The following is a 27,768-nucleotide window of genomic DNA, read 5'->3' as shown; positions in this document are numbered from 1 at the left end:
AGATGCTTTTAAATTCAAATGGGTGGCACAGCAGCCATCACCAGACAAGTGACCCAAGCATCTTGTTACTTACATAAACCGAAGCAGGAGGGAGTCTGATGCTGATGACAAAACCTCTTTGTGAGTAACACTGGCAAAATCTTTTAGAGAGCAATTCAGGAGTAAGTTAAAAGAAAATGGGGCACATCCCTCCCAGTAGAAACTAACTTTAAGAATCACATTTCTTTCCCTGTTTGCTTACAACAGGGAGTGGAAATAACTGCTGTAATTTTGTTTCAAAAACTGATTATCTTGAGGGGGGAAAAGGGGAAGCACTTTCTATTCTCATAAAAAACCTGTAGTAATGTAAGGTGTTGAGGAAATAACATCCTTCTTCCAGGGAGAAGGAAAAGACTGTTCTGAATGGGGAAGGCTGGTTACAGTGCTCATTAACTACCATGGCCTACACCTACTGCATTTCTTATGGGCCTTACCTTCAGCCTCATCCCAAGGCTTCAGTCCCTCCAGTTTCATTTGGGTTCATCTCATCTTGGGCTATAAGGTCTTAAAACACAGCGCTAAGTGATGTCTCAGCTTGTTCTGCCTGCAGCTTTGGGAGTGACCATAGTGCACCCCTGGACTGCAATTCAACTTCTTCAAATAGAATACTTATTTAAATAGTAGTCTTCCTCCACCACTCCCTCAAAAGCTTATGAGCAGGGGATCAAAGATTTCTCAAGCTCAACTGGCCCATCTACACGTCAGGGTTAAGGCTTGCTGACCTCTATAGTCTATAACACACATGGGAGTAATATGATTAGGATAACAACCAGACTTTGAATACGGAACCCAAATAATCTGCCATTTACAGTGTGGTCAGCTGGGACGTCTCTTTTTTACAAGGTGAAAGCACAGTTTGGAGTCACTCATCTGGATTGTTAGCACAATGCCTGACTATCCCACTACCCCTAAGAAAAAAATACATGGAAGCACCAGTTATTCTAGAAACATCCCAGTGACTTAAAATACAAGCAAAAACAGTCTGAGAGAAAAGCTGGGAAGATAATAAATGCAGCACCAGCAGAGTAATGCTGCAACACTCTCAAAGTAGGAGGTGCTTTTCAAGGGTGAGGGGATGAGACAGGCCAACTTCACAAAACCGTGATTATTTGCCGACTTTGAACAACTGCAGCTACCCAGAGGGAGGGATATGAGAAGGCTCAAGGAGTAGGTTTTGACATGGAATGTGGTGCTGGTTCAGGAGAGGGAGTACAACTGTGATGAAATAAAGATGCCAACTTGGAGTTTACAGAAAATCTGATCCACAAATCCTGGATATATTTTCAAAAACAAAAATCACATTTGTTTCCCCATAGCTAAAATAAGAATACGCAGTTTTAAGCTAGTGAACATTATCCCAATGTACTGAAAACACAGACAAAAAATCCAGCAACTTCCCAGGGTTGGCAAGATTATCTCAGGCCTCAGCTATCTTTGCACTGTGCTAGAAAATAGCTTATGGTTAGATAAGCCCTGATATGTGTGCCCAGCTGTCCAGCTGCAGTCCCCATCTCTGCTTCCACACAAAGGAACCGTCTCTGCATTAGGCAGTTGGCTCTCTGCCCCCCCAGCTGGGTCCTCTGCATTGTAACGCCTTTTCTACAGTATTTATCAGGTTGCACAGTGGAAGTGATTGCAGTGTTGGGACTTCAGGTAGAACTGAAAAAATTCTCAACACTCTTCTTCTGCTGTTGTGTTCTCCTCCATTTGGAGGCTAGCACCTTTAAACAGGCCACCTCAGATGAAAGAATGCTCCCTCCTACAACAATCAGGGAGTGTGCTGAGTCTGAAGATGTAGCTGTCAATACATGGCTAAGTGGCTACAGCTTTGCAAGTTATATGCTTGCTCCTAGGCAGCTCTCGTGATGATTTTTGCAGCACTGGGGTAAGTATAAGGTGGAACAGCCAACAGCAGCCACTTGGGCATGGATCACACGTACCTGGAGCAACACTGGCGGCCACAAAATGGACATGGTCTGGAGTAAGAGGAAGAAGACAGACAGCAAAGATGTACTTTGTGGGGGCTCTGCAGTGACAGGACACTCATGGGAGAGTTCCCTTACAGGTCAGAAATATGAAGTCATTGCCATCTGCAAATTCAGCAACCTGCTCATTACCTAGAGTATGAAGTTTCCAGAACCCAGTGCGATACCAGGCTGGCTCAGCATCTTCTTTCTCAGTCTGGAAAACTTCCAGTCTTCATCTGGCCTCTTCCTTGAGGCAGCCACATGCTCCCATGTTTCTTTGCTGGTCCCTCTCAGACTTGCTAGGTTGGTAAGGGCTCTGTTAGCTAAAGTACAAGGACTGTGGGAAGCAAAACAAGTAACAAGAGCTGTCAGAAATAGGCTTTGTGTTTCTGCCTTTGTTTTAAGAATGCCTCAGGTCCTTGCTTTCGATCCATTGTTGGAGGGTGTCCCAGGTGTTATTTTTTCTGGCCTTCCTCTTAATCGTGGCCCCATGTCCATGACTTTTGCCAGGGACTGACTGAATCTTTCACTCTCCAAGATGGGAACCAGGACCCCTGGGCAGTCTGGGCAGATTCACCTGGCATTGTCAAGCTTTGCAGTACTGAAATGCCACGGTGATGAGATGCTGTTTTCTGGAACAGACAGTTGAAAATAGTCTGGAGTTGGCTACAGAACAACATTTAAGCAGGGAACATGATCAATGGGTAACAGAGGATGCAGACGTAAGGAGGTCAGGGCAGGATGCAAAGCAGTCTCTGAGCTCAGCTCACCAAACACGTACAAAACAGAGGTACGGACGTACCAGTGGTAGTCTGTGATGTCACATAGCTCTGTAAACTTACCATGTGACGGAAGTGGTGGATATACATTATTTAGCCAGTAATTCCAGCCAGTTATCTCAGGCTGGTACAGAATAGGTCAATTCAGTATTTGTAAGCTAAAGAAAATAGACAAACATGTCATGAACAGGCAAGCCTTTAGCGCTTACCAGATTAAGTGGTTCATTTAGCTAGCATGTAATTCTTTAATGAAAACAGTAGGAGTGCAGCCAGAACAAGTTTCTAAAGTCCAAAAAGAAGAATGTCTTTGGAAGCTGCTACCATAAAGTAACAAGCTGGATTTGCCCCAGGATTAAATAACATGTCGCTGCTGCAGTCTTGGGCAACAGAGCAGCTCAGACAAGCAGCTCCTTGATGTTGGGTTTGCTCCCTTATACTTGCAAAGACAAAACATTCACCTCAGCGCTGCCCTGGTGCTTGTTCAAATAATGAAACTAGGTACTGCATTTGTGGATTAATCCTTGAGCAAAGGATTCTGTAAATACTACGCAGTCCTATAAAAACAGACTGGCAGAAGAAGGAAAGAGGGGAGGTGCTTGGCAGAAAAACAATATTTTTAAGCGTTAAAAATACATCATATGGATTGACAATGGCACTGAAGGAGACAGACTGCAGATAGCAATCACTGCTACTACTAGTCAACACTTGGTCGAGCTACTAAGGTCCTTTCTATAGTTAAGTTAATGGGTAGCCCGCTGACAATACCACAGCAATCAACCGACCTAGTTACTGCAGGGTTTCCGTTCCCAGCACTCACAGCCAATACAATCTTACTTCAGCTTTCACAACTATTAATGCTTTGTTTAAAGTTTTAACAACTGGAATCAAGTGATCACTGCTGCATCTCTCTTTTCACTTAAGCACATAAACAAATAAAAACAAATAAAATGGCTTCTCACCATCACAGAAAAGCCTCATAAGAATTCCCAAAGGTCAAAAGTCATGATGAAAAATAAAGAGAACCTAACCCAAGATAGGGTTAAAATATCGTGATTTTAAAAGCACACCTGATATTTTTGAGTGGTCTCCTTCATTTTCTGATTGTATTCTGGGAGGAGTACATCTTTCCTGGTGGAAAGATGGGACTGGCTTTAATAAAGGAAACATTCATTACCAAAAGTTAGCACAAAAAGCAGCAGGAACACATTAACATCAGCTGGGAAAGGAAGAAGCCAAAGTGCTGCACAGAATACACAAAATGAAGAAAATCCCATTACAAGCAGGCTGGGGAAAGCAGGAAGGAGTTTTTTTGCTTCCCTTCCTCTTGATCATCCTATCCTATACAAGACCCCTCTAAATTTGGCTCTCTCCAAAAGCTGCTTTCACCTCCATCTTCTAAGCCAAGCTTCTTTTAACACTGTGAGTTCAGCTATACAAGCTGGACACAAAAGAGGAAACCAAACACACAATGAAAATATGAGGATTGGCCAAATGAGGATTCCTAGAAGTAAGTATGACAAAGGCAAGGTTAGCACTCAAGCTACCAAGGTTAGAGGTTAGCCCTGCATTCTTCTTGGGGGGAGAGAGAAAGGGTGTGATTTTCTAACTCCACAGCATGAGAGTTTCCTAAGCGAGCCAGGGGATTTACCCTGTTACTTTCAACAGGCTGTGTGGCTTATTGTCTCAGTCAGCTTGGGTCAGCTTCTCATCTAGGCAAGGTCCAGGTAGATCCAATTCAGCCTTAGGTGAAAATGAGACCTTCAGCCCTGTGCTCTGTGTGCTCCTGTCATGCTGGAGGGTCAGCCCCAGCGCTTTCCTGCAGCATCCCCACCTCCAGGTGCTCAGCCCATAGTCCCACCACCATCCGTGTTTATCTTGGGGACTGCAAGTTAGATGTAGATGTGACTCAAGCTACTTCCAGCAGTGGGGATGAGCATGCACACACGGCTCCCTAGAATCTGTCCTCTACCTTCCACTATTAGCCACAATTGGTGGCGTGGCACTGGCTGCGTGGAGCTGTGTGGAACATCACTCTGCCTGGCAGTGCGGCCTGAAGACCATCAGCTGTGAGATCATTGATGCTGCTCCATGTCCTGGAGAGAGTTACGCCGATTTAGCCTTAAAGAAAAACCATCCAATGTTTGTCAGCTAACATGTCATGAGGGACAGAAACAGCCGCTTAGAGGGCTTTCTGAATATGCGAGCGTATTATCAAAAACCAAACCCCAATCCAAACCAGCTCAGTGATTAACAATCACATACCTGGAAAAATAAATTTAAAATAATACCCTCTTCCCCTTACCAGCCCAATCTGCCAGGAGTAACTTGATAGCTATATGGTACACCTATCACTACAACCAGCAGATCCGGATAAGAGCAAGGGACTGGCTTGAGGGTGGGAAGCAGGCCTTCCTTGTCACTTGTAATCTTCTCACATCCAGAGGCATCTTAAGTCCTTTCTAAATATGTTGATACTGCCTGAAATTCACAGAAAAAAAACCCAGCCTTTGTTTGTGTTAACAGGATGAGAAAGTGCAAGGCTTCCTGTTATGTGTGTGTGACAGCTATAGATAAGCAGAGACCTCTGGACAGGAAATCCGCCCAACTTCTGCAGTGTGATTCGTCTGAAGCTTAGGAGCTCTTTTTAGATTGAAGCACCAACAGAATGAGACAGTGCTGGCTAGAAAATGGGGGACACACTGGAGAAGAGCTCTGAGGAGTCTGAGATCTCTTTGGACAGTGACAATGAGCGTTCAACGAAAATGGGGGACCTGGTGGAAGTCTCAAGCAGTGAAAAGGTCAAGTTTGATGATACGGGACTCTCTCTGGTGCTCCAGAATGGCCTGGAGAACCTTCGGCTTGAAAATTCCCTTACAGATGTCATCCTGTGCGTGGACAGCAGGGAATTCTCCTGTCACCGAGTGGTCCTTGCTGCAGCAAGCAATTATTTCAGGTAAGGCATGTAAGAAACAAAACCAATAAACTTTGCTTCTTAGGCTTGAACTGTAGATCTCCAAGGAGTGTAAACTGGATGCTAAACTCTGCAAATCTGCAGTGTCTGTAATTCCTGACACCTTCCAGCTCTTTTTTTTTTTTTTTTTTAATTGGAGACTTAAGGCAAGTGCTAAGTTGTGGATTTGCTGGAGTTCTGATACCAGCACTCAGCAAGACCACGGGTGGCATGCAAAGAAACGGAGAATGGTTGGCAGGCAAGTGGATGAGAAAGTGATGTTTTAACCAAGTATCTGTACCTCCTTGTATTGTCCCTTTGGGATTCAGGCAAAGGGGAATATTCATTCAGATCACATGATATTTTTATTCAGGTAGGAGTGGCTTTGTGGACCTTGATAATTTTTCCCATTACCGTTCTGTGGTAAAAATATATATTGCATAAAACTGTTGAGGAGGAAAGAAGGAATTTTCCATCTTTACTATAGGATTACCGAAAATCAAGTGTAATGGCAAATATCCTCTTGAAAGCAATTTTACCATTTCACCACCTTCTTTTGGTTGTCTTGAATTTTTGATTCTTTCAGTACTACAATAGATAGTCTATCTGGGACTACTGGCCAGCAAGAACAAAGTTTAGACACACAGAGGAACTCAGTATCAGTTTTAACACAGATTTTCCATTATCGTTTAGACAATCACATTTGCATGGCTGGGATTTTTTTTCTTTCTTTTTTTACTGCTAAAGTGGTCAGATGACTGAATAGCTACAGAGGAAACCTGAGAAAAAAGAACCTGTGACCACTCGTGACATGAGCAGAAGGCTAATTTTAATGGAGTCTAGTAAGCTTTGCTGGTTGTGCCTGGAAGAAGAGTTCTGCTTTTACCATTCATAATAGAAATTGTGTCTGTCAATATACAGGGATAGGTATTATTTCTACAGATAGACTATATATATCACATATGTGAAAATGTGCAACTAGGAGCAGAGATGCCCAAATATTTCTTACTAGCATTGTGTGCAGGAAGGAGAGCACATGCACAAATTAAGATCAGAAATACCGTAATGATACTTTGACAAAAAAAAAAATTACTCTTCTGCTGTGAGGAAAGGTGCTGCAATAAGAAGGGACTTCAACAGTTAAAAACAGGCAAGACAGTTTTCTGATAACTACTGTTGGCCAGTTTTCCACTGAGCCCTGAGCTACAGCCTTTGAAGGAAGGGGGATACCAGGCCGGAGATCATCTCATCCCAAGGCAATTGCACACATGCGTAGGGTCTGCCCCCTGGGCTCTTGTGTTTGGTCTGGCTTCCTATGGGGTTGATATTTATTATATCACACTGTTTGCCTGTCTGTCAGAGCCTCTTGTCATGACTCTTTGGGTTAGTTTCAATCATGTTTGGCAGAGGATGGAAATCTCAAAACTGAAGTTCCCACAAGTTTGATGGAAATCGGTAGCTAGGCAGAGGAGAGATGCTGGGACTGGGACCCCATCACCATGGGTGCTCAGCTGGGTAATGAGCACCGCGTCCTGGCCAGCCAACACACGCAGTGCCCAGAACCAGCCAAAGCACATGCTGCCCTTGCTTGGCTGGACACAGGCAGCCAGCGTAGAGCCGAGTGTCCTGAGAGGGATGGCGCAATGTGTGTGAGAGGAATAACGAGAGAGAATGGAGGGCTCAGGAAGGGGAAGCTGAGGTTATTGTGAAGAGGGAAAGGAGGACACAAGTCTGCAGGGAACTGAGCTTCTCTAGTTCTACTACTCACAAGGTGACTTGTTTCATCTTGCCATAATTCACTAGAAGCTGCATGAGCCCAAAGAAAGATGAAATTCTTAAATCAGATTATTCCTGTGAGTACTTTCCATGCTATTACAGGGCCTCTAACACCAGTGCACAGGGCAAAGCAAAGGGATCCTGTGAGTCATGGGCTTCATTCCCCTGCAACAGCATGTTACACAACCACCTTCCTGAACGTTGGGTGCTATAATGTAAGAAATCTGTAGCAGCTGACTTAAACACAGTTAAACAAAGTTAACAACTTCTAGTTCTTCCTTCAGCACTGTTTGAGAGTAGATGGGCTAGTACTTCTAACACATCCTGCATCTACAGACATAAAAGCCTTCATTCAACTTTCCATTTAACTGGATGAAGATAACAAAGCAGAGAAGAGAAATACAAGCTGACCAAGGTGGAGCAGTAGTTCGTTGCTCCTGCACTGCCCAAGGTAGTGGGAGAATGGGGTTGGGAGAGGTTTAAGCAATATTTTCCAGAGCATCCTTGAACTCCATCATAGTTGTTTGAAGTCAGGTTCATAATTCCAAGCACAAGCACTCCAGTGTGGGTGGGTGCTTAAAAAAGTGCTTCACAAACTGCAGCTCCTCATTTATTCCATTGAGATTTCTCCCTGTTTTTTTTCTAAATTAACCTATTTTTAGGTATCTAAATTTGGACCTGGGTCCTCACTTAGATATAAATTTCTTAGAGTAAGTGTGGGTTCAAAGGCTTAGATTAGAATTACACAGGGAGAGGAACCAGGGAAACAGACAATGGAATTAGTAGCCGCATCTGAAGGATTTAGAGCCCCAGAGAAAATAATCATACACCTCTCTGGGTAAGTACAAAAAGGTTCAGAAGCAGCATTTTAATCCCCAGGAGGGAAGCTCAGCTGGTCAGTCCTGAGCGGTGTCAAGGTGTTCCCTCCGGTCGGCACACCGGGTGGCAATGAGCTCCACTCCACCTGAGCAGAAGGAAGGCCACTACAGGAGTCAGCTCTCCAGGATAGTACTGCACTATTCAGCCCTGCCACCTTGTAGAGAGGAGTACTGGTGGGAGAGCACAGTGCGTTAGATGTGATTTCTGCAGGTTGCAGCCATGTTACATGAATCTGTACCCTATGAGATCAGGAGTGGGTGGCAGCTCTAATGCAGTTTCAGAGATTAGGAGACAGATAGGTGAAAGCACTTTGACAAGATCCCTGTGCAAAGCCTCCACCAGAATCCTGAGGCTGGTTTCTGTGCAGCCTTGCATGGTGTAACACTAGGTATCTCTAACTGACCTCCATCAAACACTCCGGCTTTGTGGGAATGGAAGCGAGAGCTCTCACCTCCCCGACAGGGATGGGTAAATACAAGACTGGAGTCACCAGTTTAAAAGATAAAAGGAACAAGAGCAGACAACACCTGCATCCTACAACGGCCTATTTCTCATTCAGATGAAACATTCAGCACCTATCAATCCTGTGCAATTGAAACGGCTGTTTTGTACAAACCTCCCTCTCTGTGTTGAAACCATATTCCCAGGGAGGAGTGGATACTGAGGACTGTTGTTTTCAAATGGCCACCTCCCTGCATGCCCCAGACGTACAGTATTCAACACTGCCAAAACGAAGAGAAACTAAGGAGAATCCCAGTCTTGTTCTCACTGAAGTTAAGGAGCATTTTGTCTTAATGCCTTTCAAATACCCTGATTTCAGAAGCAGCAGAAACTGAATCATGGAGAAGAGCAGAGAATCAAAAACCTCTAACGAGCTGAGGCGAGTGAAGGGAAAATGAGAATTTTGGCTGAACATCTTTCCTGACAAGTAACTTCTCTGCTCAACTTTCCTGCTGAAAAATTAGGTATCTTTATCTGAAAGGCAGTTTTATACTCTGATATAACTAATACCAGCTCTCTCTTTCTATAAAATCTCTGCTGAGGCAAGGAACAGGTAGCTCTTAGAGGAACAAGCAGCTGGTATCTTCTATCCATTTGCCATTCACCATGCCTAACTGCTTTGCAATAAAAACTGTTTACATCTTGGCTCCAGTAAGATGTGTCAATCAGACAGCTTTATTCTGGCACAGCTTTTACAAGAAGAGCATGGCCTGAGACTTTGGACCTCTAGCTGCTTCCCAAGTTATACTGTCCTGTCAACATTGTACATGACTAATAAAGAAGGGCTTGGTATGCAGGGTAAAGAGTGCTTCTAATTACACTTTAGATCTGCACATGTTTTTCACCAATGCAGTTACAAGTGGACTCACGTATTCTGTTGAGCCAGATTCCAAATGATGTGAAATCTTGCTCTCTGAATGCAGTGAACAAGACAGGACTGATCAAACTTCTAAATAAAAGCAAAAGCATTGGAAGAAATGCTTAAAACTATGAACTGAAAATGCAGATGAAGATGCATGTGTTTGCCTTGCAGCTATCACAATGCAAAGTGGAATTAAATAGTTCTTAGAGAAATTTCTGATTTATATCCCACATGAAATATCTGACTAGTGCCAAAGGTGTGTGTGGAGGTCACCTTTCAAATGCAGTATTATCCACCAAAGAAGAGGTGGTATCAGCATGCATGAAATCAGTGTGCTTTCTGGCTAACAGTAGTTCCAATTCATGATTATTCAAGTACTTCTCTAGCCAAGAGGTACCAAGTCTACAATCCTACCAGGAGTTCCCAAAATTCAGCAGAGGAAAAGTTGGCCTCTTAATTAGAAGAAAATCCATGAGCCATTCTCTCCTGGCCCGCCCCTGGTATTAATGGGGTCTAAGATATGTTGGAAAGCTTAGAGGTGAGGCTATCAGACATGTGGATCTGGTCTGGCCCTCAGGGTTGAGTCTAAGCAGCATTCTGCAGCTTGGCAGAACAGGGTTATTGATCTTGCCAAGGGTTATAAAGCGTTAAAGTATGGAGAATGCTATCGGCTTGGAAGTTTGCGCTTAATGAGCTGGGCCTACTACTAGAAGCAGAAAGAGTAAGAGTCTGTAAGAGGCCAGCAGGTGGGACATCAAAACTGCTCTTCAGCATCAGTCCAGACCCAGAGCACTACTCAGGGAAGGTCCCAGCTGCCTTTTGCTGCCATGGAACTCCAGGTCTACTGCAGAGTCCAGCTCTGGGGTATCCATCATGTGTGTATGCCTTATCAAACTCATGAGTAAACAGGTATGAAACCAGCAAAAGGATTTTCCTTGTTTCTTTGCTGCAGGACTAATTGCATAGAATATGAAGCAATCGGAGTATTCTGTGTTGAAATCTATATAACCAAATGTTTTCAGAATGCCTCACCCTGGCTAGGATGCAGTAAAAGATAAATGTCTCTCTTTTCAGGGCCATGTTCTGCAATGATTTAAGAGAGAAATATGAAGAGAAGATCATACTTAAAGGAGTTGATGCAGAAACCATGAATATACTCTTGGACTACACCTACACCAGCAAGATGCTCATCACAAAGCAAAACGTACAGAAAGTCTTGGAAGCAGCCAGCCTCTTTCAGGTACAGATAACTCAAACGCCCTGATCCCGTCCTGTTGCTCTGGTAACACCATGGATTACTCTGGCAAACACATTGCAAACTTGTCTCATTTCATGTGTTCTGGAAGCATTTTGCTTCATATTTATTTACATTGTGGTAATGAATGGCAGTCTCAGCCCTGTAGTGGAATACTGCTGTGCTGAGTGCAGTGCAAACAGGCAAACAGCCAGGATCTGCCTCCAAGAGCTGCTCCCATGTGCCACCTGCCAGGCAGCAGGGTTGTGTTGCCAGGATGGTGCTCCCCAAGATTCAGGTCAGCCTGTGAAGGCCAGTCATCCTCCAGCCCAAAAGAGTTAGTGGGCAATGGCTGGCATGGCCAGCCAGAGCAGGAAGATTACTTTGTCTCTCCCTCTCCATTGCCTTGAGATGGAGGCTCACCAGCCAAAGTTAGCATCCTCCTTTGTAGGACTCCTGATGTAAAGGGTTTTAGTCATGACCTGGGACTTGTGAGAAGTCAGACTTGACTAGCGTTACTCAGCCTTTGGACCATAAGGTATTCACGTGTCCTGTAAATCACCTGTGAGGTCTACCAAATTGCAGTCCCCGGTACCAAGCCACAAATTGCTAACAAATTGCAACCAGCATAACCTGCCAAGTGCCAATGTGTTTATGTGTCCAGTCTTTTCATTAAGGAAGGCAAGAAACACCTGACTCCATAAATCACCGTGGTTCATTACGAAGTTTAGACTCTTGAATCTTACACCAGAGGTTTTGCTCTGAAATGAACCTGTGGCCTTTGGGGTAATGGGAGCTGATACTTGCTGTGGGGAGAGAAGGGAAAGTTGTCACAAAGTGCTCCCCAAGGTAACTCAGAAAAGGTGGTGTAGCTTTTATGTCACCTGGGGCTGGAATGCAGCAACTTACTGACATTTTCAGCAGTCCAATACTGCAAACTGGTAGCACTCAAAGGTTACTTTTGGTTCATTTTCAGGACAATTTTCTGTGTTCTTTTTGTTTTATTCTGAACCTTTTTTTCCATAGGATCATTCCTCAGTTGTTTGTTCGTTTTTTTTTTAAACCATCAAATGTATAAATTTATGTTTTTTCCTTTCTCTTCCCTATTTTTCATTAAAATTAAGATTAAGTTTGATTCCCAAGGCTGGTGCTTTAAGAAAACTATCAAATGCTGTTAGAGTAATGATAAATTGTGAGGGTGCCATGAGCAAGAATAGTGAACTACAAAAACCTAGAAAACCAGGAATATTCAACTAAAAGCAGCTATCCCAAGACTTAGTGCTACAATCTTGGATATTATGAAGATTTATAAGGCCTTAAAGCCTCACATTACACACGGGTGAGGTTTTGGCTGAAAATGTGTTTTGCGTAAAAAAGATTTAGTAACTACTAGCGTTCTGCCAGCTTGTCTCTGCTATTTATGCTGAAGAACAAACAGTAACAGTTGAAAGAGGCAAATATTTCATTTCAATATATCATCAGCTGAAAAGATTAATTCTGCAATTTATTGTAGCATTTTTGTTTGGGAAATTCTTCCTTTCCAGTTAATGACATGTGAGAAAACTGAATTCCAAACAGAACTTTTTAATCTGACCAGCAAAAATTTTTGGCAGTGCCTTTTTTCAATCTCTCAGACTTGACAAAGAACCAAAAAAGAAATGACTTGTACGATCCTAGATATTCCAATATAGATACCCCATTTTTCTCTAGAAACTATTTTTGAAAAAGTTTTACATAGTTATGGCTTCCCTTAGTCCCTTCCATAAGTTTTGACCAAATGCAGCCAAAACTGACATCAGGAAGAGGTGGAAGGCTATTCAGAGAGAGCTGAAGTCATGCTGTAGTGTGCTTTGCACAGAGATTTCCTCCTGGGGGAAGCAAGTGAAGGGTTTGGAACAGGGAGCTGCTGAACAGAGAAGCCTGACCCTGAAGTGACCCACACAAATTTATTCCACCTAGAGCACAGTTGCAACATGAGTTCAATAGTCACATCCTCTGTCTGGGCTGGCTGCTGCCCAGCCACCATGCTTGCAAGGCTGGTGCCCACCCTGGACCCAGCCCAGCCCCCTCTGCCAGCCGCACTGCCTGCAGAGCAGCTCATCCTTTTCCCTCTTGGTAGGGCAAGGTCTCAGCTGCTTCTCAGGGCTGTGGCAGAGAGCTCTGCTTCCCCTGTGGTAGCTCAAGAACAACCTTCTGACCTGTCTAGACCCCTCCTGCCCGCCGCTGGGAACCTCTGTATTACCCCACTCCCTCAGCATGGCTTGGGTAAGGGGCCACATCAGCTGCATTAGCGGAAGCAAAGAGATGGTGGGAGGGATGCAAGCTGCTGGGCAGATGTAAAAGAAACAGTATTGTCACAAAGGGCTGTGATGACCACTGCCATAGAAATGCCAGCTGCAGTGCAGGAGGATGCCCCGGAGCTGCCTCACTCTGACTGCTCTAAGATGGGCAGGGCTGCCCTGCCACCAGGGCCCAGCTGAAGCACCACCAGCCTGATGGCTTTACTGACTCCCAAAACAGCTCTCATCTGTACATTAATCCACTTTTCATGAATAAGACACAATAAGGAAAACACCTTGCCAATTATCTGAAAACCATCCTGTTGCCGCTTAGCAGTGAATGGCCAGTGCGGCTGCCCCAGGGCAGTGCTAGTTACACCATGGCCACTGCACAGTGCCAGCCATGCCAGCCAAGAAGGCATGATTTGCTGACGACGGGCTTCTGGGCAGCTCCAGGTCGGAGATTGGTTTGCAGGCTCAGAAAGCTGTCAGCTCCTGGGAGAGCCACATGGGAGCATCACTGCAGCCCTTCACTGCCCGGCTGGCTCCGTGCCACAGGGCTCCCTTGGGACGCAGGTGTTACTGCTGAGCCAGGACGTGCTGCCCATGAAGCCACAGCAGAGTGGGTGGCCAAGGGCAGCACAGCTGCAGGGTGCAGGATCTGACCCTGAAGTGTGCTGCATACAGAGAGAGGTTATGAATAAGAGCCCTTTCAACCAGTGTTCCCTTCCCTTTCTGGGGGTTATAGCAGGAGGCAGGGATGCTGGCACTGCTTACACTAGACAGTTGAATCAAAGCTTGGGCAAGCAAGGACTTGAATGAGAATAATTTTTTTTTTTATTCAGAGAGAAGGCCAAGAGGAGGCCAAGGAAGCATATGGGATATCTCTAGCAAGTAAGAACCTGGATTCAAAGGGGTATTAGGAAAAGGACCCAGTTATTGAAGAAACTGTTCCCAGGGAACAGGACTTTTAAAATGTCCGGGGTGGCATTAGGAGGGGTACTCACAGAAGGGAAAGAAGAAAGTTTAGAAGTCTGCAAAAATAATCAGAGCAGATGAAACAGAGGCTGAGGTGTGTCTTCCTCCTTGGTGCTCTCCTGAGTCACCTGCTCTCATGGTGAGACTGAAGCATGCCCAACAAGTTTGGGGGAGTTTTGGGGGAAGTTTTGTCTCTAAGGGAGTGGTGGGGAGACAGTGCAGCATGGACATGAGGAGCAGCAGCCAGGGAAAGTCCTGCCTTGATACACTCCTGAGTAGTCCAGCTCTCTGGTTAAGCCCTTGTTGGGGACTGTTTCTCACATCCTCTCCAGTTCTGCATTCATCTGGCCACAAACACAGCTACCCAGTGCGATCAGTGGTGCCTGCGTGGCCGTTAGACCAGTGTGCACTGCCTGGGAGAAAACCCTCTGGTGTCATCTCATGAGTATCACTCTTAACAAGCCATGTATAAATAATTAGAGCAGTCTACAGTGGTTGAGCCGTAGGCTGGTGCGAACGCAATTTTGGTGTCTATTCCCAGACTTGTGGATGTCTTGATGAGTGACCTTGGCAAATCCCAGATCTGTTTTTTTGCACCTCATTACTGCCAACTTTTAAAGGGCTAATGCTTAGCCTGCCTCAGGTCTGAGGACTACCTGATGTTGGCAGAGTCCTTTCAGATCCTCAGGGAAACACACTGGCGAGTTCAAAGTATTAGCCTTGTGCTAACCCAGAGAACTGGCAACAGGAGCGTGACAGGCAGCGAGGGGCTGCCGAGTTCTGCTGTGGTGCTGCAGTATGGCACTGACATATTTATATCACAACGGCAGCAACATATTCTGAGACCTTGCGTACCCTTGTTCATCAGTCAGTTGCATTTCTCTAAACTCTTGACCACATCTAAATGTAAAACAGGAACCAGGTAGTCTGTATGCAGTGTCTGCGATCGCTCAGCTCTGGTAAACAATCTAAATGTGTCAACACGACACTGCTGGGTCTGGAAGATTCTACCCTAATTACTGAAACAAATCTACATGCTGTAGTGTTTAAAAATGTTTCGCTTCCTCTTTGCCCCTAAATTACTGTTGTGCAACTTTCCCCAGTGAGACAGAACAAATTAAAATGGTTTACTTGCTGATGCTGGATGGAAAAAGGACCTAAAAGGCATGAGTGGAAATACACAGCATCAGTTTTGACCCATCTTTCTGTTAGCACTGTTTGCACTGCTCAGTGGCAAAACCAACATGAAATACTGATGCCCTATCCATATCTGAAATCACAGAGGCAATGGAAAGCCCAGGATGAAGCCCTGTAACTTATCAGTTGAACCCCAGACTGGTTCCCAGTTCCTGAATAATCACCAGCAACTCAGTTCACATCATAGTTCATGGCAAATGCCCTGCATTTGTGATCCAGGATCTGCACATTTAGGACCCTCAGGTGGGGCTATTGTGCAAAGGAAATTAATGAGAGTAGTTGTGATGCCCTATTGAATGCAAACAGGGGAAGTTCTTTGATTAAGCAGACTCTGTGTGTAAAATGCACATCTATGTTTTTTTGAGCCAATGGTGATGACAAGGAAATCAAAGGTCATTAAAACCTCCTAAGGCCTCCCCCACAACAGACACTTGCCAGACAATCCTGGCTGTCATGCAGCTCAAAGGTTTGTTCATGGTCAATCTCTTCCTCCCACGTCCCCCAATACAGGACAGCATACCCATAAACTCAGGGCGGGGGGGCCTGCACTTTGGCCCAAACCTCCCATGCCAGCACTCATTTTCCACCACTCTTGCAAGGTCTCAGACATGTTCAGAGTTTGGATGGTGGAAGCATAAATGCAGACAGTGGAGCCACCTGTACTCCAAAACCAGACTCCCTGCTAGCTGATCTGAGCTGAAATGCAAGACGAAGGAGGGTAAGCACATCTGAAGCTTGGGGCTTATCTGTGCTTTGTAACTCCATGGTTGCTGGTGCTTTGAGATCTCATGGAGGGAAGGGGAATGGTAGAAACCCCCCTACTTTTGTGAAATAAATAAAATTCATGACTGTCACAGGTCTTCTGTGTCCTGCAAGGGGGAAAAGGAGCAATATGGATGCAGAAGGAGTAAAACAGTGGGAGGAAGACATTTCCATTGCAGACAGCAGATTCTGGGAGAACCCTATCCTCATATGACTGATTTCTTGTCTCCCCCAGCTCTTTGCTGTACAGCTCATGGCTGGTTGGACGCAGCCTCAAAGCTCCATAGATCTCCTGTGATACAGTCATACAAGTAATCGCTCTGTGCTTATACATGTTTTTTCTGTCCACAGTTCCTTCGCATGGTAGATGCTTGTGCCAGTTTTCTCACCGAAGCCCTCCAACCAGAGAACTGCGTTGGCATCCTGAGGCTGGCTGATGCCCACTCCCTGCACAGCCTGAAGCAACAAGTGCAGAACTACATTATTCAGAACTTCACCCAGGTCCTGAACTACGAGGAGTTCCTGGAGCTGCCAGCTGACATTCTCTGCAGCACACTGAAGAGTGATGACCTTTACGTCACGGAAGAGGCACAGGTGTTCGAAACTGTAATGAACTGGGTTCGTTACAAGGAGTCGGAAAGGTTTCCTCTCCTGCCGTATGTGTTGGAGAATGTCCGACTGCCCCTCTTGGACCCCTGGTATTTCGTAGAGACTGTTGAAGCCGATCAGCTCATTAGACAGTGTCCAGATGTCTTTCCTTTGCTCCAGGAAGCAAGAATGTACCATCTGTCAGGCAATGAGGTGAGTAAAAAAGGAAGATATTTGCTGCTCTTTCTAAATGTCTCATGGTTCTGCTCAAAAATCCCATCGGAAAGAGCAGTACCATGAGGCAGAAAAAGGTACTCACACTGAAGTTTCACTAACTGGTGTTACTGAAAAGTCAAGGTGGACCTTAACTGTTATCCTGCTGATTTAGAGAGTTCAGAAGCTTTTGGTAGGTTGCTTTAAAACAAAGTGTACAGCTTTCTGTTTATGAACATCTGAGCCCGACCCTTCGTACATACACTTGCATAGCTAAACAAAGACCCCAGGCAACTTCCCTAGTAAAAAGGCAAATGGTGCTACTCCTGACACCTCACCCTCTTAGCTATTATTTCAGGCCTAAGAAAGGAAGAATAATTTTCCCACTAAACTGTGCCACAATCTGTAATGACTCTTTCAAATCTGAATACATAACATTTCGATCCATTACTTATGGGGGGAAATGTTTCAAAAAGGGAGAACATCCCGTGAAAAGACGGTCTCTTCCCAGAGGAGAGGTCTGCCTATGTTCCTCATTTGCAGAGGTCCCTCCACCCAAAGAGACAGGTTCATCCTAACATCCAGTTGAGTCCTGTCCTGCCTGCTTAGTGTAGGCTGTAGTGGATTTCCAGTTCTTCAATTGCCCCTCCCCTTTGGAAAGTTAGGTATCAGTTGCATCTCCTGGCCCAAAATGTGGGGTAGAGGGGAGAGCAACCAGAGGTCAGATTTCACAACAGGAGCAAAGGTATGTGAGCCTGTGAGGAAACATGTGTGCCTCCTCAGTCAGAGTCAGAGGAAGGCAGAAGGTCTCAGGAGCAGGCTGTGGATCCATCGCTAACAGTGGATGTGTCACCGGTGGCGGGGAGAGACCAAGGGCTTTTTGTGCCAGTGACTGTGTAAGACAGTACACAATGACCTGGGGCAGTGCCAGGCAGTCTGGTGGGAACTCCTCAAGGAAGCCTTGCTCCACTCAGCAGTGCTGTCAGGTCCATGTGGGATAGATAAAGGGAGTGTTGCTCGGGGTTGAACACTCATTTTCAAAGGGGCAGCTGTCAGAGGCGGCCCTGCCAGCTATCCTCCCTGGGGCTGGCACCCAGTAATGGTGACAGGAAGGTTAAAAACAGAATTCTGAAAGCTGTCAACATATGCTAAACATATGGAAAATACAAGATTTGTGTCTGTGTAAATAGTAACTTTTTAATATAGACAAATTATGCCAATTTATAGAAAAATGTTAAAAGTAGAGAGAGAAGTAAAACTGTAAGAAAGCCACCTACTGTCACGGCATTTAACCTGCGGGTCCACGGAGTGCTTCTCTGAGGCATGCAGAAGGTAACAACAGCAATTACTGCAGAGGAGTGCAGACCTATCCCAGGAGACTCTGAGGGTCTGAAAATGAGCACATGCCCGGGGATACAGCATTAGCAGAGGAACAACTTTATGTGCTCCCCATACCTTTTACACTGCATTTCTTCCAGTATGAAAAATTTGGGGGTAGGGCAGGGTAAAGAAGGTTATTCTTTCTATCCTTCAGCATGGAGCCAGCATGCCTTGGAACACTAATGTACTCATTTCCACTTGCTTGCAAGTATTTCCTCTGAGCAGAACCTAAGTTTCCAAGCACCCCCTGCATTCTTTGCTCCTGGTGAACATCTACCCTGGAAGTGACTTTTTCCAGTGTCCCTGAAACAAAGACCTGGTCAATAAAATGAGCCAACAGGCAGTAAATTAGAGCTAACCACATTTCAGAGCCTGGTTCTGGCTTTAAGTAAATCTTCCAATTTTGGCTTAAAATTATGGCTTAGAAACAAAGAAACAAATAAAAAAACCCCACAGTTCAGAATTATTATTGCTTTGACACTTGAACATATCTCTTCAGGACAAATAATGAGAGCATTTATTTTCTGCTAGTGCTAACTGCAGTCTTGCTCTCTCCAAGCTCCCCAGGCATAGACAAACCTTGGGGCCCTCCCACCTTGCTCTCACTCTGTCAGCCCAAATAAAACCTGTCCTTTTCAGCTGCCTCACATGCACCCAGCCTTGTCACTAGTACTCACCTTCATAGCTCTTGGTGCCACCCTGGGAATTCCCAAGAGGATCTAAAGGGATCCTAGCGGGTAGGCAAAAGCAATGAAGACCAGTGTTCGGAGAAATCATGCTGAAAGGATACAGCAACCTTTACTGAATGCTTCTAGGATGCTTTCCAGGCTTTCAACTTAGACAGCATTTGATAATTGGCTCAGCTGATGTAAGCCATTTGTGATTTGCAAAACAGGTAATCAGAAAAAAGGTAATTGTAGGTGTAAGTGCCCTGTGTACTCACTCTGTCTTGCTTGCATTTAGATTATTACAGAAAGAACCAAGCCCAGGATGCATGAGTTCCAGTCTGAGGTGTTTATGATCATAGGGGGCTGTACAAAAGATGAGAAGTTTGTAGCAGAAGTGACTTGCCTGGATCCTCTGAGGCGAAGCCGCCTGGAAGTAGCAAAATTACCAATCACAGAGCAAGAGACGGAGAATGAGAATAAAAAATGGGTGGAGTTTGCATGCATTACGCTAAAAAATGAAGTCTACATATCGGGTAAGGAACAAGACTTTGGGAGTGGAAAAGGGGAGCAGAGGGTTCTCACAATTATTTCCATCTTTTATCAAGAGCATGCTCAAGGCAGCTTTAGGAGAATTAAGCACTACAGGTATTCCTAATGCTGGATGCATGAGGACACAGCCTAGCCCCGGTTTTAGCACAGAATTGTTTTTCAAACAATGTTAATGTATATGCATGGATACTTGCATGCAGCACCCTAAGCACTCAGTGATGGTGGTTTCAGAAGGGCCTGAGAACAGTTTACCAAACATAAAATGAAGAATAATTGCTTCAGCATCTTCTAGTAACAAGTCTGTTTGCACCTCCACATGCATAAGCAAAACCCTGTTGGCATCTGACTCATTCTGCAAGGATCAGTCAAGAACCTGCAGGGAACAGTCACTAATGTTTGGCTGCTACCTGCAAACTGCACTTTCAGGAGCGCTTCAACAGCAGATCAGGACTCTAGAAGCGCCCACTTGCTAATGACAATATTAACTATCAAAGCCAGATGAAACCCAATGGTCCAGACACACAGCATGGTGCTGAACATAACATTTGCAGGCCCTCATCCCGAGAGCTTCAGGAGGCACGTTTAACTTCTCATACAAATACAATTGAACTCCATTGTAGTGGTTTGATCCTGGACCTACAGGGTTTTTACTTTGATAATCAAAGAGGTTAAACTCAAGCTTGCTACTCAGTTTGACAGCTGGTTTTGATGGCTTGTCAAAAACAAGTTTGACGATCTCCTTCTGCTTTCCAAAGGACAAGTGATAGCAAGCTGATAATCACTGTCATGTTACAGAACACAAGACAGAGCAGTGCCTCTGTGGGTAGGACACTTTTTTGCTCAAAATCATCCACCAAATTCTATGTTCACTTAAAACAGGACAGTAGAAAGGAGAAGGGCTCAAGTATGAATGCTTTGCTTAAGTATGAATAGTGGTCCATTGCCTTTATTCAAATATCTTCCATTGCGTTCTCCCATTTGGGAATCCACGTATTTTTATCACTTCATTCCAATTTAAAGTTTATTAAGTCTTTATCCTAGGATAAGAATTAGATTATTCCTTCCCTAGTTAGAAATAAAGGAGGTTTTTCCTTTCAGCCCACCACAGGGAGTTTCTTCTTACCCTGGCAGCAGACCCTCTCTTAAAAGTTAGCTGTAGGGGGGAACCTAAGTCAAACATCCCGACTAGGGAACATACCTTACACTTTCAAACCCTTGAGTTGAGAGGTCTCTTTTCCCTTTGCCTTTAATCTCTTACCCTTTCCTCTTTTTCAAGGTCGTAGACTTTCCACTTCCTCTTATTCTTGACATCTTTTTCAGTGTCTCTTCTCTACTTTTCTTTTATGCACTATCCAGGCTACCTTCAGGCCAGGCTAACACTTCCCCTGCTATGGTGAGTCTAAGCTGGCTTTCCTCTTGCTGCTGTTCTCACAGATCCTCTTTCTTCCTTCTCTGCTTAATTTCATATCTTTGACTCCCTCCCTCCATTCCCTCTTAGCCTTTCTCCTATCTGCTTTTCACCCTTCCTGCCCAAATAAAGGGCTGAGTAGACCAAAGTCAGTAGTTTCTTTCCAGCTAAACCAAATTAGTAGCGGCTGAATCCTGACTAAATGTCTGCCTCCTCCTGCATGTTTTTCTATTCTTGTTTTCTTTCTTATAGCTCCTGTGACTTGGTTCTTTCCTAGCTTGACCTCTGCTCCCAGGTGCTCATTTCCCGTGCTGTCTGGATACAGTCTGAAGTCTTCCCTGCTCTTTTAGCATCTTAACAATTGGAAAGTTCTTTGCACAAGATTATGACTGCTTTTAGATCACCATTTCCCTGAACAGTTTAAATGCTTTGACTGGATAGACTGAAACCCTACATTTGTAGTGTAACTAAAAATGACATGAATTATCGCTCACCATTCTGTTACTTTTACTAATTTAGTTAAAATTTTTCCTCAAATTAGAAAGAACTGTGGTCTAGAGAAAGAACAGAAACAAAATAAACCTCCAGTTCTCTCAAAAATCTCTCCCTAGCCCCTGATGTGCAGCAAATTCACCCACTCCGTCCAGCTCCAGTTCTTACCAGCGTTTCAGCCTGTGCAGGAAAGAACAACCTCATGTAAAAAGGAAATTTGAAGGGAGGGTAAGGGGAACACCTGCAGTCTCTCAGCCCCATTGTAATCATGAATGCTGCATTCAGGCGCTTCAGCCACTTCAGCTATTTGAGTGCAAATAAAATTCAACGCATACATGTGAAAAATACTGAGACAAAAGCATGCTCTTTCTAGTATGCTAATTATCTCCTATTCAATCTGCTATTTGGCCCAGAGATGAGCTCCATTGCTTTGCAGTTATCTGGCTGCAGTACAGAATACCAATGAAGGCAGACACTTTCTCAATGAAATATGAATTCTCTCTTAAGTGTATTCACCAGTGAAGCAAATGTTTAATCAGGTTGCAGATGATAGAATAAGATACTCAGTTTGTAAATGTCATTGCAGGGTTAACTGATTCCATTTGTATTGTAGTTACACCAAAAATTATATGCAAACAGTTAAAAACACTGCTCTCTGCTTTAGCATGAGTAAAGATTCACTTGCAAGTCAGCTCTAGAACGAGTTTGCAGGGTCCAATTCTGATCTTTAATCTATAAATATGAAGCAAATCCAAATCAGTAGAGAAAGAGAGCAGGAGGAGAGGTATGAAAACGAGATCCCAGACACATGGTCCCAAGGTTGAACAGTAAAACTTCTAACATGTCATGCAGGGCTACTATCGACTAGGAGCTCACAGTCAGGTCTTCTGTTTTATGATGTAAACCACTAGGCTAGCTGACTGGATCATCCCTACGCTAACTGGCAGTTCCCCAGTGAAGGCCTGTCTTCGAGGGATCTGGCACTAGCAATGGCAGCATCCTCCACTATCTTACTTAAATCGTGTTTGTTTGTTTATTTGTCACTTCCCAGCGTCCTGCAGAGCTCTGGTGGTGCACAATAATTGCCTGCATTTCACCACACTATGTGTGGTTGGTCATTCACTCAGTATTAAAATGAAAGTGGTTGTGGTCTGGTAAAGTGGGGAACAGTGATTTATCTTTACTGAATATTTGACTGTAGAAATTGTTCAGAGTTTACTTCACTATTAAGTAAACTAAATGCAGAAATTTTCTTCTTGTATAATGGGGCCAGGCCATTGGTGTAGGTAATTAAGAAGCTGGTAATAAGGACCAATGATTTATTTTCTATTGTAAGAGACTATTATTAAGTTTAAACATATTGGAGATTTTGAGTAAACACAAGGTATGCTATCATACTTCCATGTGTCATGTACACTGCAGGTGGCAAAGAAACAAAGCATGATGTCTGGAAATACAACGCCTCCATCAACAAATGGATACAAATAGAGTATCTAAATATTGGGCGATGGAGGCATAAAATGGCTGTGTTGGGTGGCAAAGTATATGTCATTGGAGGGTTTGATGGCATGCAGAGAATCAACAGCATGGAAGCATATGACCCCTTTCATAATTGCTGGTCAGAGGTAAGATACCGCATCACATAACATTTTACTCATTTGGAATATTTTAATCAGAAAATGTTAGGGCTTTGAATCGTAAAAATGAACAAGACAGGATTTAATAAAATTCTTTTAAGTATTTCTGGTCTGTAAAAACCCTAAATATTTTTTCTATAGAAATGCATATCCTTCAGAAAGTAAAAATGACAGGACTGCTTGTGAGACATCTAATACCTAACTTTCCTTTTCTTAGTTGGCTTTTAAAGCTAGTAGTTCATAAATCAGTGAGTTAGAACATACCATACATGAACCAGAGCACAGGCTGAAAAGTACTGCTCTGATATATAGTATATATATATAATGTGTCTATCAATCTGTGCATTATATACAGTATAGGCTATATATTTAAGTTGAAAGTACAGGTTTCAAGGTAAACAGAATGGAAACAAAACAGTTCTACTAACTGTACTTCAAGCAATGAGGAGAGTACTAAGCAGCCAATTAATCCATGAAACTAATGAGATTAGGCATCATAATGGCAGACACAAACTCTAGTTTTGAGATGATACAAAGCAATGCAGAAGGAATCTAACAATCACAGCTGCAAGTAGAAAGATCAGTATGAAAAAATGTCTTGTATTTTTTCAATGTACATAAGTATGTAAAGGAGATTTGGGGCATTTCTGATGTTTCCTAGCTGTTGAATTGTTGACAACAGAGTTTTAATAACAGCATTTGGACAGAATATATTTTTATTATGGGGTTTACAGTCTTAAGAAAAAGCTGAAACATCCTTCTCCCTTATCCCTAGAAATATCATCTTCTGAACCCTGCTGATAACCTTAAAAGGGATGTATGACTTCACCCACGGGCTCCCACCCCATAGGCATGAGTCTGACTACTTGAAATCAAAATGGTTACTAATGATTTTTTACGGTCACACAGGCTGCTCCCCTCATGGTCAATGTAAGCTCCTTTGCAGCAGCGAGCTATAAGAAGAAACTCTATGTGATTGGGGGAGGACCCAACGGGAAGCTGGCAACGGACAAGACTCAGTGCTATGACCCTGCGACCAACACGTGGAGCCTGAAAGCTGCCATGCCTGTAGAAGCCAAATGCATCAATGCCGCAAGTTTCCGTGATCACATTTATGTTGTGGGTAGGTGAAGCATTAATGTTCCTTCTTGACTAGATGCAGCAGGGCTTGTTTCTGTGTGTTTTACCCACAAACTCTATGGAGTGTAATCAAATGGTCAGATGGCTCTTTCTGTTGAGCTTAGTGAGGGATGGGAATCCAGCACATTCACAAACAGTAGTGAAGAGTCACCAAGACAAATTCCCTGTTAGTGTGGTAGGTATCTTAGAAGCTGGAGCTAGCCCAGAGAAAACTTAAAGCCTCCAAAGGTGGGTTCATAGTGGCAAGGGCATCACCTCATGGATACCTCATGTCCCCTCTCCTCTCTAGGAGCATTACACAGCCCACTGGATACAGGATTTATGTAGGCATATGAGTACTAGGAGCAGGTCATGGGAGCAGAGCCACTGGTACCCAAAGACCCAGACCTTTTCACTAGATCACACTTGGGGTTAATTCAGTCAATCGCTGGAAATGGAAGCAAAGATGGAAGAACAAGGGTTTAATGGTGGTGAGCTGAACTGTGGAGGGAGCCTGTGCACATCCTCAGATGGTGCTGGAAAAACAAAAAACAGAAAGAGGAACATTTGTTTCCAAAACAGGAGCTCTGAAGAGTTCCTCCGACCTCCCAGCCTTGGTGCACAAAGTTTCTCACTTGCTGAATAATCAATACGGTGCTGAGGGCTGGCATAGAGCCAGGGTATCACCAAATAGTAAATGGTATCCTAAAGGGAGATTTATAATGTGCATGTGTGTGCACATATATATATATGCATGCACTTTGTGTGTATGTAATTACCTTGTGCTTCTCCTCAGCACAGGGATTGGTACAAGATGAAAGACAGAAAGAGAAGGCATGACTTATGGGCTAGCTGATAAAACTCCTGATAAATTTGACATTATACTCCAGTTACATTCATTCAGCATCTTTCACTAGTAAACCTATTGTTTCTCTGTCTGGTTCAAGCTGGATAGAAATCAGCCCCACCTGATGTTTAAAAGATAAAAGTGTGTCAAATTACCCAGACCATTAGATTACCAACCATCAGATGAATCACTGTAACTAACGTGTATGTTTTCAGTCTGCTCCAATTCGGAAGTAAAACTTGTTTAAGTCACCTCACAGTGACTTGATCATCCCTGAAGTACTGGATTAGTATTGTTAAAACCAATATTTATTTTAACTATAATAGATAAACTCTCGCTTTGCTAACAGGTAGGATCCCAGGCATTGTTGCAACTTGTCAATAAGACAATGGCTTCAAGGTTTCCCTAGCCCTATTTTATGCAGTTGAAGACAGACCCAGTCCCTGCAAATTTCAGAATAAGAACCATTCAACTGTTGGTACTATCAGAAGGGAATATATTTCCATAGTCTTTATTGGGTGCTGACGTATTGACCATTTTTCAAAATAAAAGGACCCTGCAAAACTGGAAAAGGTGCACAGAAAGTTTAAAGAATCACTGCCGATTTGGGGAACATGGAGAAATTGAAGGTCACTTGCTGTTTAACTTACCCATAAGATTACGAGTTCAGTCTGACAAACCCCTAAATGAGGAATGGGCTTTTGAAAATAACCAGCTCCAGGCAGAAGAAGGTTTAATGGGTATATGGACACTGAAGTTAGAGGAGTCAGTGAAGAAATCATGTACCCATTTTTAGTAGTGACAGCTTACCATACCTAGTCCTTCATGGTCCAAGCTCTTCTAATGTTGTATCCTTGGATGAAGCAGCAGGTACGAGAAACATGCACTCTGCTCACACTGCATGACCACAGCAGTGTTTTCTGGCCTTAAATTCCAGAGCCTTATGAACAATAAGTGGCTTTCTGTGGATCTGGCTTTCAAAACAATAAAGTATCCTGTGACCTTGTTTTTTCTTAGCTTTGGGGCATAAATCATTGTTACAAATGTCAGGAACAGAGCCTTGTTGAAGTGGGTAGTTAAAATGACTTACAGGAACAGCCGGTGCAAACTGATGTCCATTTTCTCTCTAGGTGGGGCAATGAAAGCACTCTACTCCTACAGCCCCGAGGAAGACACATGGTGCCTAGTGACTCAGTTCACCCATGAGAGAGCCAGTTGTGGGATTTCTCCTTGCAACAACAAGCTGTTTATCACTGGGGGCCGAGATGAAAAGAATGAAGTCATTGCAACAGTGCTGTGCTGGGACCCTGAAACTCAGAAGCTGACAGAAGAGTGTGTCTTGCCTCGGGGGGTGTCTCATCACGGAAGTGTTACCCTCAGGAAGTCTTACACACACATCCGTAGGATTGTGCCTGGGGCAGTTTCTGTCTGACCATAGGAGAACTGTAAAGAAACCCAATACCTCCGTGCCCCTGTGGCACAGACTGCAATGATGATGTTTTTTAGCTGCAGGTAGTAATGGATGGAAATACTGCCACTAGGGTCCTCTGGGGAGTATCTGTATATATGCTCAGCCCTTGCATTTCCTCTGTACAGTATGTCCTTAAATTATCTTAATTCCTTCCCTCCACAGAAAAACAAAGGAACCAGCTGTAGTATACTCCTGCAAACACAATACCTCCAATCAGGCAAAGAAATGTGATGTGTCGGTGGGAAATTTACTTCCCAGCTATATCTGCCCTGAAATGTGCTTGAACTGGCTCAGCCTGGTCCTGAAGTTTGTTCAACTATTTATTGTGTTAAGTTGGATTTGCAGAACCTACTAGTGAAAAAGAGAAGATGCTTTTGGAATGAAAGATTTGGAACTTTGGTGAAATGTAGTGTTGTTTCCTTCAAACCTGTGCTTTTTTTCCAGTGGTTGGCACATTAGATTAAGTTAAAACTGGTTTGTTTGTTTGTTTGTTTGCTTGAAGACACTGTTAGTTTTTCAGTTCTGTGTGACCAAAAAAAACCCATCTCAGTTTGCAAACCTTGCTGTCATTCCCAAGAAAGAGACTGCATAGGCTGCAAATATAAATGAACGCTAATCTAGTTCCACTGAACATTCATTGTAGCTATTTTCTAATAAAGCAGACCAAAACCTAGTTTCCCTTTTGTTCTGTTCTGGGGTAGTTTACTGTTCTGCCTGAAAGGCTTTTTCCTCTCACTGTTGCTGTACTCAAGCAAGTCCCGGTGCCGCTGACTGCTCACATCCCTGCCTCCATCCCCACTGGGTGGCAGTGCTCTCCCAGGCTTTTTCTCACGGGTTTTGATTTCCTGGAATGCAAACGGACAGAACAGTCTGCTGGAGAGAAAAACAGTTCCAGGTACTGTTCCCGGCCTGATTCCTGGGACCATCACATGCTGCACCAGGAGGGGCAAATGTTCAAACAGCCAGGAGGGCCTGGAGTCTCAAGTCCCAGTATCTGGGTCAGTTGTAGAGAAAGAAAAATAAACATTGAAGAGGTCACACCCGGGACGCTCTGGGACACCCTTGGCCAAAGGCTGGGAACATATGCCCGTCCCTCCTCCTCTGCCTAGTTGCTGGAAAGAGCCGACTCACCATTAAATCAAGACAGAAAACACCGTGCAAAACAAATCCGTCCAAGCAGGGAGCAGTGACTC

General features: G+C 44.0%; 1 protein-coding gene across 1 annotated transcript; it reads left to right on the top strand.

The window, feature by feature from the left end:
* The first annotated feature begins 5,401 nt into the window (after positions 1–5,401).
* KLHL6 (kelch like family member 6) lies at positions 5,402–27,248 on the top strand. Its single transcript, XM_009505560.2, has 7 exons — positions 5,402–5,738; positions 10,828–10,993; positions 16,555–17,004; positions 19,348–19,585; positions 22,924–23,126; positions 24,048–24,261; positions 26,235–27,248. Exons 1-7 carry the CDS (start codon positions 5,473–5,475, stop codon positions 26,534–26,536), a joined length of 1,839 nt encoding a protein of 612 aa, XP_009503855.1. The 5' UTR covers positions 5,402–5,472; the 3' UTR covers positions 26,537–27,248.
* The last annotated feature ends 520 nt before the right edge of the window (positions 27,249–27,768 follow it).

Source organism: Phalacrocorax carbo, chromosome 7 (genome assembly GCF_963921805.1).
Source record: "Phalacrocorax carbo chromosome 7, bPhaCar2.1, whole genome shotgun sequence".
NCBI classification, from domain to species: Eukaryota; Metazoa; Chordata; class Aves; order Suliformes; family Phalacrocoracidae; genus Phalacrocorax; species Phalacrocorax carbo.
The sequence above is the reverse complement of the archived record's forward strand: the minus strand, read 5'-3'. Positions and strand labels throughout refer to the sequence as shown.

Excerpts from the sequence above, each read along its gene's own strand:
- KLHL6 (XM_009505560.2), top strand. The coding sequence starts at position 5,473 with ATGGGGGACACACTGGAGAAGAGCTCTGAGGAGTCTGAGATCTCTTTG. Across the intron at positions 5,739-10,827 it reads GCAGCAAGCAATTATTTCAG|GGCCATGTTCTGCAATGATT; the intron begins GTAAGGCATGTA and ends CTCTCTTTTCAG. Across the intron at positions 17,005-19,347 it reads ACCATCTGTCAGGCAATGAG|ATTATTACAGAAAGAACCAA; the intron begins GTGAGTAAAAAA and ends GCTTGCATTTAG.